At 41.2% G+C, this 15,520-nt stretch overlaps 3 protein-coding genes across 12 annotated transcripts in view; 2 read left to right on the top strand and 1 right to left on the bottom strand.

The window, feature by feature from the left end:
• Nucleotides 1-15,476, bottom strand: part of Spata6l (spermatogenesis associated 6 like) — a 64,141-nt gene extending 48,665 nt beyond the window's left edge. For 3 of the 10 annotated variants that reach the window (XM_048806822.1, XM_048806827.1, XM_048806829.1), the window contains exon 1: nucleotides 15,052-15,476. In XM_048806822.1, coding sequence (XP_048662779.1) covers nucleotides 15,052-15,084 — 33 coding nt within the window. In that variant the 5' untranslated portion in view covers nucleotides 15,085-15,476. Of the gene's footprint in view, nucleotides 1-112; nucleotides 320-4,057; nucleotides 4,216-15,051 lie in introns of those variants that run through there. The other 7 variants (XM_048806826.1, XM_048806823.1, XM_048806828.1 and 4 more) reach the window with 4 other exon arrangements.
• Plpp6 (phospholipid phosphatase 6) lies at nucleotides 212-3,250 on the top strand. The gene has a single exon (XM_015492876.2). The coding sequence runs from the start codon at nucleotides 323-325 to the stop codon at nucleotides 1,205-1,207; it is 885 nt and encodes a 294-aa protein (XP_015348362.1). The 5' UTR covers nucleotides 212-322; the 3' UTR covers nucleotides 1,208-3,250.
• The window catches only part of Cdc37l1 (cell division cycle 37 like 1, HSP90 cochaperone), a 24,509-nt gene continuing 23,506 nt past the window's right edge, over nucleotides 14,518-15,520 (top strand). The window contains exon 1 of the mRNA XM_015492875.2: nucleotides 14,518-14,830. Coding sequence (XP_015348361.1) covers nucleotides 14,699-14,830 — 132 coding nt within the window. The 5' untranslated portion in view covers nucleotides 14,518-14,698. The remainder of the gene's footprint in view (nucleotides 14,831-15,520) is intronic.

Genomic DNA, 15,520 nt, shown 5'->3' with positions numbered 1-15,520 from the left:
GGGGGGGGGGGGGAGAACAAGCAAAGTTTGTTTTATTTAACAGGGCTGTATTCCTCCTATCCTTCCAGAGCCCCTGAAATGTACCCCCATCATCATATTCCCTCACGTGTACCTCCCATCATCAACATCCTCCCCTGTTCTCTCCCATTTCATATTGGAAATTCCAATTCCCTCCCACGTCTCCGCCAGGTGTCACAATCGCGCTCTCGCCGGCTCCTCTCCCCGCCCCTTCAGGATGGCTGTGCGGAAGCGGAAGAGGCTGCAGGGCCGGGAGGCCTCTCTCTAGTCCCGCCGGGTCCCGGGGTCCGGGCCGCCCGCCGCGATGGCGAGCCCCCGGAGGAGCGTCGAGGGACGGCCGCTGGGCGCCTCCGTCTCGAGCAACACCAGCAACCCCGGCAGCCCGGCCCATGGCGGCGGCAGCAGCGGCAGGTTCGAGCTCCAGTCCCTGCTCAGCAGTCGAGCCGCGGGCGTCGACCCCACCAGCGCCCGGCTGCGCGCGTCCGAGAGCCCGGTGCACCGGCGCGGCTCCTTTCCAGTGGCCGCCGCGGGCTCCTCGCAGGCGCCCCCTCCTTCACTGCCCGAGGAGGACCGCATGGACCTGAACCCGTCCTTCCTGGGCATCGCCTTGCGCTCCCTGCTGGCCATCGACCTGTGGTTGTCCAAGAAGCTGGGGGTGTGTGCAGGGGAGAGCTCGTCTTGGGGTAGCGTGCGGCCCCTTATGAAGCTGCTGGAGATCTCGGGACACGGCATCACCTGGCTGCTGGGCACCCTGTACTGCCTATGCAGGAGCGACAGCTGGGCTGGGCGCGAGGTGCTGATGAACCTACTCTTCGCCCTGCTGTTGGACCTCCTGGTGGTGGCCCTGATCAAAGGGCTGGTCCGCAGGCGCCGACCGGCCCACAATCAGATGGACATGTTTGTCACTCTCTCGGTGGACAAATACTCCTTCCCCTCGGGCCATGCCACAAGGGCCTCCCTGGTGTCCCGGTTCATCCTGAAGCACCTGGTACTGGCCATTCCACTGAGGGTGCTGGTGGTACTGTGGGCCTTCATCTTGGGTCTTTCCAGGGTCATGCTGGGGAGGCACAATGTCACCGATGTGGCTTTTGGCTTTTTTCTGGGCTATATGCAGTACAGCATCGTGGACTACTGCTGGCTTTCACCCCACAATGCTCCGGTCCTCTTTATACTGTGGAATCAACAGTGACACCATCTCATTGATTATGGCAACAGGAGAGCTGAAAGTTTCCACAATTTGATGATGCCAGCCTAAATCAGCCACCATCCCACTTGCCCCTCTTAGATATTTCAGGCTTCCTTAGGATTTCAGATATCCCACCATCTTGATGTGTTGCTAGGCCAGAGCACGTGCTAGCCCTTGGAAGACAGCCATAAAAAGGGAAGCAAAAAGAAAAAAAAAATCTATTGTATATTTATTCAACTGTTTATATCTCCAGGACAATAGCAAAGAAACCAAGCTGGGGTGGTTATACTGTTGCTGGTTTTGACAGTAGGATTTGTGTTGTATAGTAATCCTGTAAGTTAACATCACTTGTAAATTGAATTTTTGAGAAACACCATCTTCATTCCATAAATATATGAGCAGATATTTCATGTACTAATCCTAGTCCTTTTTCTGAGTTAGACTTTAAGCAGTACTAAAAGTCTTTTAAGACACAAGTTTTTCTAGTTTATTCCTTGAAGATTTGTTGCCACCATCAGGGAGATTTCTTCTTAATCCTGATTTTCTTGGTAAGCCTTTTTACTTTATTATCTCTTCCATCTTTGTGGACTAGGCAGTGAGAAAGATTATAGTACTTTCTCTCCTTTCCCTACACCCTTTCAAAAGGTCTTTAAATATTATTTTCCAGTATTCTCTAATACTGTTTTTTACCACTCAGAGGACAAATCAAGAACTACTTGAAGAAACACTTAAAAGGTGGGCATGTCTAAGGTGCCCACAGAAAAGTAAGTATGAGACTCTGGTTTCATGTCTAACTCTATTGACAACCAATAGCATGGCACAACAGAGGACAGAGAAGCTAAGCTGCTGGGGAAAGTCAAAAGAACTGAGAATTTAGGTTATTATGTCAATGACCAGCATGGCAGGAGATGAGACTCTGCTGCCCATCATCTCTACTGAATAAAAAATAACATTCCTCTATCCATAAATAAAAAAAAGGAAAATAATGTGATTCTTTTCAATGTATGTGCAAAAGCTTTTTCATATATACCATGAGGATGACCCTGTATTCTATAGTTTTATAAATGGAATTCCGTTTTCCTGTATAAAGCATAGTTTATGTAACAGTATTTAACTTGAAATTCACCAGGGGAGCTTGCTGCTATATCAGACACTAGGTAAAACTCCTAAATTTCTGTTTACATTGACCTTTACATTTAAAGCTGTTCATCCATGTTGCCTCAAATCATAAGACCAAAGACTACCAAATGCGTGGTAGGCTTTACTCATTTGACCTAAAAAGAGGTATGTGCTTTAAATGTTGCTCTACCTGAAAAGAAAGCCTACTTTTGGAACTAATGTCTTCAGAAAATAATGACCAATTATTTTGGCATTTATAAATAGAAGGACTATGGACTTTAAGAGATGCAGACAGGAACCTGGAGAATGACTGTGATAGATAAGTAGGTTCTGATTGGGGGGAAGCATGAACTTTCTGAGAGTGAGAGGCACACTTAAAAGAGGAATGGCTACTCCTAAATAAAATAATTCACATTTCCACAATATCCTGAACACGGACTACCTCTTCACTTGCTGAATCAGCCAACAGTGAATCTCTAAGTGGTTTTGGGTTTGTTGTTCAATCTTAGATCCTTCATAGTAACTGCAGCAATATTCAGGCCAGATATTTGAAAGCAATTGTATTTCTTCTTGCAGTGTCCACAAGTCTGAATATTGGGGGCTTAACTTCCAGTTTGTAGTTATACTTATGGAATTCCCTGTTTTAGCTGTTGGGATCTGATCTGAGTTTGCTGGCTTTTAAAGCACAGATCAATTCAACTGATTTTCTGGAACATCCTAAGTACTGTAGAATAGACAACTGATTTCATTGTTAATTATACACTGAGGAATGCCTTTTAAAAATAAAAATAAAATTAACCAATAATTTTGTTAGATGAAAACTTAATTTTTGCCTGTATGTAAGAAATATCACTTGGCTTCTCTCCAGAGATTCTTCACCTTCTGCAGTTTTGAGAGCTTGCAATTAATAAAGCACAATTGATATGGTCTGGCCTTATTTTCTGTCAGCAAAATGGAACAAAACCAGGAAAATTGTATTATCTTTGTTTCACAGCTACATGTCTGATGAAACTTTAGCATTTGCCAATTGTATGGAAGCTAGCCAGAATCCACAGCAGTGTCCTGTTAGTCTTATAATCTAATGGTAGCCAGGAGAGAAGTCCCTAGCACCTTGGAGACAAAGCTGAATGTCAGTCTGTCACTAACTACAGAATGATGGGAAAATGGAAGCAGAAGAAGAATGACTGTCTCCCAAATAAGAACAATGAAGCCCCCTGCCCCAATACCTCATTTAGGAAGGATGTGGTGGATAATTACAGAACATTTGTTGACTGATTTCCCTTTTTGAATTAGCAAGCCAAAGTCATAATATTTGGTTGGCTCATAAATGTGACATTATCAGGAAGTAATGGGGCTTTTTAAAAATTAAATTATTCCATGGTTATTTAAAGGAGAATTTAAAATTCTTTCACAAATCTTTATTCTGAAAAAGAAAAAATCCTACTTGGACTTAAGGTAGTGTTGTTTTAAAACAACAAATTCAGAATGAAGTTAAGAAACATTTTGCTTTGGGGGAAAAAATAGGAACAGGTTGATCTGAATTAAAGGTTAGGAAGTCCAGGAATACAAACGTATATAAAAATCTTAGGACAAAAAGGTACGATCTGTCCCCAAAGAAAATAATGTGTATGTGTCAAGTGGGAGAAGAGCGGTGAAAACTATGGGGCGGCGGGTGGGGAGACCATTTAAGAGTCTGACTTGGAGTTAAGGAACAGAGGTTTGCTAATCTCTTACCGCCCGGATCTGCAACTCCACCACCGCCTCCAGAGGCATCGTTCCCTGCGCGGGCGAAAGATCTGGAATGACAAAATCCTTTGTGCTTGGTCTTGGACCAACTTTCCTTAGTTTAGCTCAACCCCTGGGGAAGTGTTCCCAGAAACTTCCCCAGCCCCCCACCCCCTCGATCCCCCATCAGACCCTCCCAGCCCGGGTCCCTCCCACCGGGACCGGTCTCTCACAACCGGCGCCAGAGCGTAGGCTTCCAGAAGGTGGAAGCGTCGCGTTGCCATGGACACTCAAACGCGCAACCTTCGACCCTAGAACACAAGCGAGGCCCGGTACACCTCCTGGAACGCGCGTGCGGGGCGCGGCTTCCCGGGCAGCAACTATCTGCAGTGACTTACTGGGTGTTGTCGAGGGAGCAGGATCCTGGTCAGGTGTTTGGAGCACTAATTTCTTTCCATCAACTCTGTGTGGTCCCAATCACTATGTTTAAATGTTTACAATTTCCTTTTTAACAGTGGAATGAAATGATAGCTCCGATATAATTTAATTACTACACATTTTAGTAGTTACTACCCCCCAGGTCCTGGAATTTCTGTTAACCATTTTCCAATTTAATATAATTAACTGTCCCAGTAGGTACGCGTTTGCTCTTTAAGAAGCTTACAAGAAATCAAGTGACCTCTCCAATAAGAGTTGAGTGGAGAAAGGCTGATAGCACTCCATCCCTCATAGTGATATGCCAAGCAGTGCCTCCTCTCCCTCACGGTGTTCTGTCCAGTGGCAGAGCTGGATGAGTGAAATGTATCTTTCCCGCAGTGCCTTCAGTTCTGTTTATGTCTCCATTCACAGAAGGGTTTTAGGTTAGACTGCAGAAACAATGACATCATCACGTTAGCTTGCTTAGTTTGCTTCTATTACCAGCATCCCAAGGAGCAACTGTCCTGGTGAACACGTAAAAAAGTAGCTTTCTCAAATAACACTCACCCGAGTTCCCGGTGTGCATAAGAGAAAGCCAGTGTCCTTCAAGATAAAAATGTGTCTGGATTTTCCAGACCAAGATTTCTCTCATTATTCCCTTAACTTGGCTAGATTTGGGGGAACAAAAAAGGGAATACAGGGACATGGTGTGTTGTTTGTTCCAGTCCCCATTTGCTTTAGTGGCAACAGAGCCACGGTCACATTGTAAAAACCTGTCAGAGATGACAGGCAAAGTAAGAGGTCTGAATTGGTAAAGGAAATCATGTTTTTTTCCCCCATTCATTGTATTTGATAAACAAAAATGAAGGAAGAGAGGTAGGATCAGCCACTTCTAGCCAATCCAAAAAATCTGGGAGGAACAATGCTATCTCTGAAAACAACAACAAAAACATTTGTTATCATTTATCATTAATATTTTGCATTGGAAATTTATGCAATTGGAAATGGTACAAAAAGACATCCCTAGAGAATAATTGGGTCTTCGTTTTGGTCACTGACGTTTCTTTCCCTGGAAGGGAAAAATACAGTGTGATGATGATGTATTGTTTACTCTTCTGATTCCTAGCATATTGTGCTCAGCTCCCCTCCCTCCCCCATACCAAGAGATACACAGGTGGATGCCTGATTTCCTATAATCCAGAGATCTGATTTGTTACCTTACAACAGCTAACTGGAACGAGCCCTGTGATGAAGTCATCAACACCAATATTAACATATCAAGGAGAGTGACAATAAAAACAGATTTATGAATAAGTTAACTAGTGTAAGGCAAGGGAAAAATCAACCTTTATTGAGGATCTACAAAGAGCTAATCACTCCCACAATAACTCTGAGGGAGATATTATTCCCTATTTACAGAGGCAGAATCTAAAGCCAAATAAATCGCCTTTTGCCCAAGGCTACACAACTAATAAAGATAAGTTATATTTAATCAAGGTGTGCCCTACCACATCACTGCCCCTAAAACAAGAACATCCTATTGATCCTTACAGACACACTGTCCACACTCCCATCATATGCTATTTCTAATCTTTAACTCTTCATAAAATTGGACTCTCCTTGCTTGGTTTCATGGCCCAGCCCTGTTATGGTTTCCCTCCATCTCTCTGAACATTCTTCTTGTCTCTGTATCCTATTCTACCTAGCCAAACAGTTTTTCTTGGTCCTTTGTTTTCCTCACTCTGTATCCTTTATCTAGGGATGTCAGCCAATGTAGGTATTAATTAACATGTACAGATTTACAGATCCCACACAACTTTCGCTCTTCAGCTTTCTCTGATAGGGTGGAATCTTACTATTTTAGATGATTATATTCATCTATAATCCCTTTGGACCAATTCCCACAATAGTAGTTTCACATTTGTTCCTGTGATTGCTGATTACTGTTTATCTCCATAATCTGTTAACTCTACATGGCTAAGTGTTTGAACCCTGATTAATTTGCATTGCAGATGCTCAATAAATATCTTGGCATAGATGTTAAGTGTAGAGATGATCTACAGTCTGTAAGGGTTAATTGTGTGAATAAGGGGCAGTCTCACCACATGAGGGCAAGCTAAATATACCCAATGAGAAGGGATCAGGCACAGCTGTTTTTGCTAATTTGCTGTGGGGATATTCAATGAATCAATAGAGATTATATTTAATTTATATTTTCTTGTAAAGTGTTTCTTGTAGAGTGTTTCTGCAGTGCACCTTGATCAGCAGTGACATCAGCATTGCAGAAAAGACACATCAGTACATCCTGCTTATTTCCTGGCCCCAGATGAGAAAATTAAACCTTTCTTCAAATGAGAATTTGCCAAAGTGCAAAGAATAAGAATGTGACAATCATGACTGAGATTTTCCTTTTAACCAAAAAGCTAATTATAAGACACAAAATTTTAAACATTTCTTTTCAAATAATTGTATTCATATGAAGGGAAGAAACTATTTTTTTTAAGGCACTAATGGACAGGGTATGGAGAAACATTGCTGGTTGGAATGTAAATACATATATTTGTTTTCTCTGGCTACTATATCAAATTATCACAGACTTTGGGGCTTAAAATAAGACAAATTTATTATCTTCCAATTTTGTGGACCCCACTGAGCAAAAATTGAGGTACCAGCAGGGTTACATTCCTTGCCTTTTCTGCATCCTTACATTTTCACTTTTAATTAAAAGCTGCCTGAATTCCTTGGCTCCAAGCTCCCTTCCTCCATCTTTAAAGCCAGCAACATCAAGCCAAGTCTTTCTCATGCTGCCATATCTCTCTGGTTCTCTACTCCATTTTTGAGGATCTTTATGATTACATTGGGACCAGTCAGACAAAAAGGTCCCTATATTGAGGTCAGCTGATTAGCACCTTTATTCCTTCTGAAACTTTAATTTCCCCTTTATTAAGTAAGATTATAGGAAATAATATAGGAAATGTCTTTGTGAGCCATTATTCTGTCTACCACATATAACTTCTTAGGAGAACAATTTGATAATGTCTACCAAAAATTTTAATTTGGCTGAGTGATTCCACTGCTAGAAATTTATCCCATGGGAATGCTTTCACAAAACACTGACATATGCTGTACCAGTATTCACAGTTAAAAAATACTAGAAAGAATAAATGTTCAATAAGCAGTAATCAATTATAAGTGAGCCACATGTGGAAATATTACACAGCATGGAAAAAGAATGGGGCAGAGCTATAAGACCTAACAATAATAATCTCTAAAATATAGAACAAAGAAAAAGAGCATGGCACAAAAATGTGAATGATATGCTGCCTTTTGGGAAGGCAGAATATTATGTGTTCCTACATGCTTAAATATTCCTGAAAAAATACAACAGAAACTGCTAGTAATATTTGCCTCTGGGAAGGGAATCTGGGGTACAGAAGTAAAGAGGAATCTTTACCTAAACAAACAGGAAACATAAAACAATAGAAAGGATGAATCTGGGAATATAGGAAGGAACAAGAACTGACTTCTTCAGATTTTGGGGCCATGTTTTATGTACTGCATGCTACAAAAGTATCCATGCAAAGTATGTCTGCCACTTCCACTTCCAGGGCAGAGGATTTTTTGTTTGTTTGGTTTTGTATTTTTTTTTTTTTTTTAATTCTGTGATCCTATCCCAGAGGCCCTAACATTCCTGAAAGGATAAGCAAACTTTCTTGCATGTGCAAATGTGTATTGTTCTGGGAAGAGAGCCTGTAGGTTTCTTCAGCATCTAAAAGGGTAGTCACATCAGGTTTTAGAGCTACTTCTCAGTGCATACTGAGCCCTCCAACCTGCTATCAGTTCCCCATCAATCACAAGAAAAGGGCCACCTGGGTTATCTGATGAGGCAAAGACAAGGAAAGAGGGCCTTCTCTCTCCATCATAGTCATACCTCCTTATAGTTGTCTCCAAAGGCAGCTACATTCCATAATAAGTGATTTTTTTTTAAAAAAAGACCGTCAATTCCTGTCTTAAGCCATTTATTTATGTCTGAATTCAGTGGAGAACACCGAGTTAGGTCCTAAAATCTTTGGAGCCAGTGAATTACTCATTAGTAAGTGTAAAAAACACTAACAGATTAGATTTCCAAAGTGAGTTGTTATTCATCAGCATTTGTGAAAAATGCCTGCAGGAAATAAAAAAAAAGGAAGAAAGAAAGTCCCAAGTATATAGAACAATTGATTGCTTCAGGAGTAATGCATTTCCAGAACACTGATTTTGTTTTGTTCTGTTTTTAGGCACAGTGTCCAGACCCAAGAAATAACTGTATTTTATATTATCCTTCGAAGACTTTCTTTAAAATATTCTTTCACAGTTTAGCTTTCTCAAGTCTGATATAAGAGAACATTTTGTCTTTTTGACTTTTACTGTGAATATATATGAGTTCAATGAATTGCACTGGGTTCTTTCCTTGGTTCCCACAAACTGCATAAAGATGCAATTAATGGTTTTTTTTTTTGTTTTTTTTTTTAAAGATTATTGTTAAGCCAGGTGCAGTGGTGCACCTCTGTAATCCCAGTGGCTTGGGAAGCTGAAGCAGGAGGATGAAGAGTTCAAAGCCTGCCTCAGCAAAAGCGATGTGCTAAACTCAGTGAGAACCTGTCTCTAAATAAAATACAAAATAGGGCTGGGGATGTGGCTCAGTGGTTGAGTGCCCCTGAGTTCAATCTCCAGTGCCCCGCCCCACACACAAAGGTTACTGTTAAAATCATACCCTTTGGGAAAACTTTCCATGAGCAGGATCAGTCCTAATATCACTTGCCGCAGTCTGGCTGGGCACAAAATCACGAGCCACTCAAGCAGGAACAAACTTTATTTTTTGAAACTGCCGCCAGTGCTCCGTCTGCACCCGGGGAAGATCGATGGACCCACGCCGCCGTTCTCCCGGATCCCAAGAGGAAGTTCCTCCTCCGGAATTCCCTCCTACCGCACTTCCCCAACCAATGGGAACTCTCCAGGAGTCCAGTAGCAGGCCAAGGTGGACAGCAGGAGTCCAATATCCATATGAATGCAAATCTTAACATAATCATATCATCTCAATGGCTTGCTGGCATCACCTTTCAACCAAAAATGCCATGCATCATATTACTTGGCTGTGGCTCTTAGCAATCACTGTATATCATTATTGGTAGCATCAAGTATCTCCCTGCATGATTCATAGGAAGCACCTATGAAGCACTTTCGCTAAGTTCAAGTTGAATCTAATCAAGCTACTAGAGTTGCATTATTCAATATGCTAGACATGTATAATTATTTCAATGAACCAAAACTAAATAAATTTACAGCTCAGTTCCTCATTTGCACTAGTCATATTCAAAGTGCTCAATAGCCATATATGGCTAGTGACTATGTACCAGTGAATGCAAGTAGAATATTTTCATCATCACAGAATATTCTAGTGGGCAGCACTACTCTAAAGCTAACTTCACTTGAAGCGAATGGGGGAGGAGAACATGTTAATAATAGTAATATCTAGAATGTGAGACACTGTATAGGACAACTGCCTCAGTCTGCAACAAGTCAATGGTATTAAAAGTGAAAAGGAGAAGGAAAAGAAGTTAAAGGAGAAGAAGGAAGGAAAAGCAAGAAGTACTAGTAGTGAGGAGAACTTCTCTAGATAGAAGATAGTTGAGACCTAATAACCAATTGTAATATATGGACTTTATTGGAAAGTTAATTTGAATAAACTAACTTATAGAAACTATCAGGAAAATTTGATTATGGTTTAAATATTAAATACCAAAAAAATAATTTTTATAGGTATGATAAAACCTTTGTGTTTATATAAGACAAATATTAACATTGTTTAGAGATGCATATTAAATTATGTAGTGATAAAATGATATAATGCTAAGGTTTTGCTTTCAAGGATTCAGTAAATGCATTAAAGGAATAGGTACAACAAATGTAGAAAAATCTTGATAATTATTGAATCTGGGTGATGGATATATAAAGTTTCTGTACTTCTATCGTAATATGTGTTTAAAAATATTCACAACTGGGGGTTGTAACACTCACCTGTATGTAATCTCAGCTACTTGGGAGGCTGAGGTTGGAGGATTGCAAGTTCAGTGCCAGTTTGGGCAACTTAGCAAGATCTTGTCTGAAAATAAACTGGGGTTGTAGTTCAGTGGTAGAGTACTTGACTAGAATGGGTGAGGTACTAGGTTTGAGCCCCAGTACCAGCAAAAAAATTTCATAATCACAATTTTTAAAAATCAATAGTTAAATTAAAAAAATATCATAGCCTTTTGTGGAACTTCTGTCCTAAAATAGTCCATCAAAAGGATTCTTGGTGGCATTACATGCAGTTCTCTTTGATAGAAGTCTCACATATGTATACAAAAAACATGATGGATCTCTTCACCTCTAATATAGGTAAGTTAAGCAAATTATTGTGGTCCGTAACATTTTAAAGTAATTGAGAGGGAAATTCATTTAAAGGGGGAAAGAAGCACTGTGTTGTAAGAACAGTGGTCTCCTAATCCAAAACAGGAGCTGGAAATTTGAGTGTTTCTTTAAGTGTACCCACTTCTCCAGAATTTCTCCCAGTACTAGGAGTGTTTTCAAGAGAAAGAATCAAATTACAACTGAATGGCTTTTAACAATCCTGAAGTCATTTGGGATCTGGGCCCACACATGACATCTATTTCATAAAACTTATAAGAGTTCAGGAGTCAGACTATGTTACTTTTTGCCTTGTGTTTAATACACTAGCATTTGTAGGCTTAATATTTAAATAATTATGACTTCTCTTAGACATTTTGTACTATATAGTTCTTCTATTTAAACTTAATTTATATTCAGAAAGAAACTAATTTGCTCCTTAAGTTTCAGCTGGCTAGCACTATATCTTTGGGAGTAGTAAGCAAATTATGACACAAGCAATTTCTCAGAAACTTTATTTTGCAACATTAAAAAAAGCAGAAAAGAGTATAATTAAGTTCTAAAACTTGTTAAAAAAAAAGAAAAGAAAAAGACGGAGGCAGGCCTAGGGTTTGGGGATGTTGCTCAGAGGTAGAACACTTGCCTAGCATGCAGAAGGCCCTGGGTTTAACTCCCAGTACCATATAAACAAAGAAAACTTGTAAAATTTTAAAAAGTGTGTCTACTGTTTTGGGACATAAAATGCATGCTTTGAAGCCAGCAATGGCTCAAGATGAGGTTACTTCTTATGTGATTATATGTATTTGTCTCCTACCAAAAATATACATCTTTGTGTTCTTTTTTGGTTCTCTTCTGTCTTTATTTAATCTTGCATTTTTTATTTTTATATTCATATCCATCTATTTACTCCTATTTCCATCCATTTATTCACGGCATATTCATTGAACACCTACTATGTCCCAGGCACTGTTCTGAACAATTTAGGTACAAAGGTGAATAAGAAGCAAACTATGCTCATGAGCTTACATTCTACTGCAGGAAGAAACTTAATAATTAACAAGTGAGAATAAATAGAAAAAGTATTATGAAGGGCAAGAAGGAAATATCCAAAGTGATGAGATAGAAGGTTACAGGTTAGAGAGAGCAAATGAGAATCTGGCTTAGATTTAGTGGCTAGCTTGGCTCCCCAAGGGTATGACAACATTTGACCTAAGACCTTAAAAGAGAAGCATGACCACTAGCCAAGACTTTCAAATGAAAAGATATGCAGGTGAAAGGAACATCAAATGCAAAGGGCCAGGAGTCAGGAAAGAAATTGGTATATTTCAGGAACCAAAAGGAGGCCAAAGATCATACAAAGAGAACCCTGGGGAGGGGAAAACTGTGAAGGGGAAGCTGGCAGGAACTGACACTCACTCAAACTACACTACCACTAGCTTGCACAGGAACTTAGTTGTGGCACACAGTGCCTACCTCATACTTGTAATATCTTCTTCCTTGCTAAAAGAAACCCAGTTTTGTTTGGGTGGCAATGCATTCAACTCCAGGGAATGAATTATTATTCGTAAGTTCTAGCCAATGAGATCTAAGACAAGACAAGAAGAAGAGATTTGGGGAAAGGAGTAGGATTATATATATATATATATATATATATATATATATGACTTAAAATGTGGTTGAAACATTCAAATAAAAATATGAAATCAGTAAGTAGAGGAGTTTGAGGGACTGGGGTAAAGTCTGGGCTTGATTTTAGGTTGGTGGCTGTGAATACAAGGGTTTTTTTTTTTTTGTTGTTGTTGTTGTTGTTTTAATTTAAGGCTACAGTGATAGATAAAATCTTCTCCACTAGTCAAAATCTGAGGGATTCCAAAATTAGAGATCAGTTAGAGGAAGGAGACTGAGAAGTATTCAGAGGTAGAAGAAAAACCATTGCCAATAATAACCCTAACAACAACTTGGCATTTATTTAGAATTTAGGATTTATATAGAGCTTACTTTTTGCCAGGCACTGCTCAAAGCACTTTGTGGCTTCAAAGAAGCAAAGAGAAAAAAGTGTTTTCCTTTTCTGTTTCTCATTTTCTCCTTTGGCTTTCACTCCTACACTCAAAAGGCTTAGGTGCAGTGTTTCTCCACTTTTACTTATTCATTGAAAATATCCAATTGACACAATACTGGAAAGCTAACTAGAAAATAAAAACCCTCAGAAACTTTCCTCCCCAGCCTTACCCACCAGAGGTAATCAAGTTTCTTGTATACCTTCCAGAAATTTTACATACACAAACACACACACACAGACTTGTTATTGTTTATTTGTATGTTTTTGGTATTTTGGATTCCACTTAGGGGCGCTCTACCACTGAGCTACATCCCCAGTCCTCTCATAAGTTGCTGAGGCTGGCCTCCAACTTGTGTTCCTAATGCCTCAGACTCTAGAATTGCTAGAATTAAAGGGATCGGCCACCCCATTCAACTGGTGACTTGTTTGGATACAAATAAGATCTGTACGGATTCATACATACATATCTAATTCCACAACTTGTTATTTCACTCAATTCACTTTTGAGATATTTCTAAATCAGCACATTTGTTCTTTATAAGACTAGTATCCCGCTGTAGCAATATGACATAATTTAGATCCTCTATTGATAAACAATTCTTTTTTGGCTTTTTCTTTCCACTGAAAAACATCTTTGTATATGAATCATTGAATATTGGTGCAAAATTCTTGGATAATTTCCTGGGATTGAAATTACTGAATTGAAGCACTTAAGCCTTTCATATTATTAATTTACTCCTCCCAAAAGGTTGTACAACTGACATTCTCTCCGACAGCATTCCTTGTATTTTGGTCAACATTTATTATTTATCAACTTCAAAAATGTGCTAGTCTAATTGACTGAAAGAAAGAGTGGCGTTTTGCTGTTCTTATTTGAGACTATGAGTAGGGCAGCAAGGTTTGATTATTAAACATGCAGATTTTGAAATTATACTTGCATGGCTGGATTCTAGCCCTTCCTCGTAAATTAAATGTGTGACCTCGGGCATGTTCAGTCTATTTCTTCTCAAAAACAGGCGGCGGCGGAGAGCGGGGTGCCTGATAGTACGAACACAATCTTTAGAATTAAATGAGATACGGATCACACATTCAGTAGGTGCGGTACTAGTCTTAATTTTTTGGAGCCATGTTCACTCCAGTGTTTTATCTAGGGCGTCCCTGTCTTCCCAAATTTTGCAGAACTCTCTTGTTGCGGGTAATTCGAAATGAGAGGTAAATTGGCTCTGCTTTTAAAAAATTAGCCCCCTCCATTTCCGCCTTAGACCTGCTGGTTTATACATCAATTGTACAAAAACAAGTTGCAGCTTTAAAAACACGCAAAGTGGACACCGTCCAAGTAACTTCCGCAGGCTAGGATCCGCCGTTTACAGGGTAAGGAACACTATAACAACAGTATCTAACGCTAACTAACACCTCACCACCCACAGAGCCATCGCGGACTGATTGGCAGGCTGAAAGACTTCCGAGACTTAAACGGGAAAGCGTTCCAGTTCCACGCGCGAGACTCAAGACCTGGGCCGCGCCCCAGGCCACGCCCACCAGGAAGTGACGCACTGAGCCGAGTACTTCTTCTTCCGCTGTCCGCCAGTTGCGCGGCCAGGCCAGCGCGGGTGTGCGTCGGCGTCGCTGCCTGCAGAGGGATTCTGGGTAACGGCCCCGGCTGGCTGGGGCGGCTGGCTGGGTGCAGTAGGTTCCATTCACGCCAAGTCCGTTGGCAGTGGCGGTTGTAGGGCTGCGGCCAGTTGGACATGGAACAACCGTGGCCGCCGCCCGGACCCTGGAGCCTCCCTCGGGCAGAGGGTGAGACTGAGGAAGAGAGTGACTTGGATGTGTCCCCTGGCTCTCCCCGCTGCCCGCCGCTGCCGGGCGGTGGCGCCCAGGTGAGGGGGGCCCACGTTTTGCTGGGGGATGGGGAGATGCTGGCGCCAAGCCCCCTAAAATGTCGCGTCTCTACGACCCGCTTCTGTGCCCACTTCTGCACCCACTACAACCCCCGGGGCCTGATGCCATTCCTCCGCTATTGTAGCATCTTTTGGAGTGAAGAAGCGGTAGCCATATATTCATTCCCAACCACCACCTCCACGCACACATTTTCGCTTACCTTGGATGATTTCTTCTCATCCTTGGAATACATTCCTCATTCCCTCTTTCCTGACAGCGCCCAGATTTGGGGCGGCACACCCGGTGTGACATTGACCCTTTGTCCTCTCGTGCGTGCTTTTTTGTCCGAATACTTTATTCTGTTAAAGGCCCCAGTGTACTTATGCACGGCTGATAGGAATAGTTAGTGGTTATACTTCAACGTTACACTGAGTCCTCACATAAAGATTTCACGTGCTCTTTAACCCACGTTAACACCTGAGCAAATTTTGTAAACCTCGGTTTAGATGCTGGCGCACACCTTCAAGTCGGGTGACTTTCCCTTGCTGTTTTGTTTTTAGTTCTGACTGCTTAATGACATTCTCCAGTGAAAACATACTAGGCACAGCCTTCCTTTCTCTCTCTCTCTCTCTCTCTCTCTCTCTCTCTCTCTCTCCCTCTCCCCCTCTCTCTCTCCCTCCCTCCCTCTC

This window comes from Marmota marmota, unplaced genomic scaffold (assembly GCF_001458135.2).
Source record: "Marmota marmota marmota unplaced genomic scaffold, marMar, whole genome shotgun sequence".
NCBI classification, from domain to species: Eukaryota; Metazoa; Chordata; class Mammalia; order Rodentia; family Sciuridae; genus Marmota; species Marmota marmota.
This window is presented reverse-complemented; position numbering and strand designations above follow the sequence as displayed.

Excerpts from the sequence above, each read along its gene's own strand:
- Plpp6 (XM_015492876.2), top strand. The coding sequence starts at position 323 with ATGGCGAGCCCCCGGAGGAGCGTCGAGGGACGGCCGCTGGGCGCCTCC.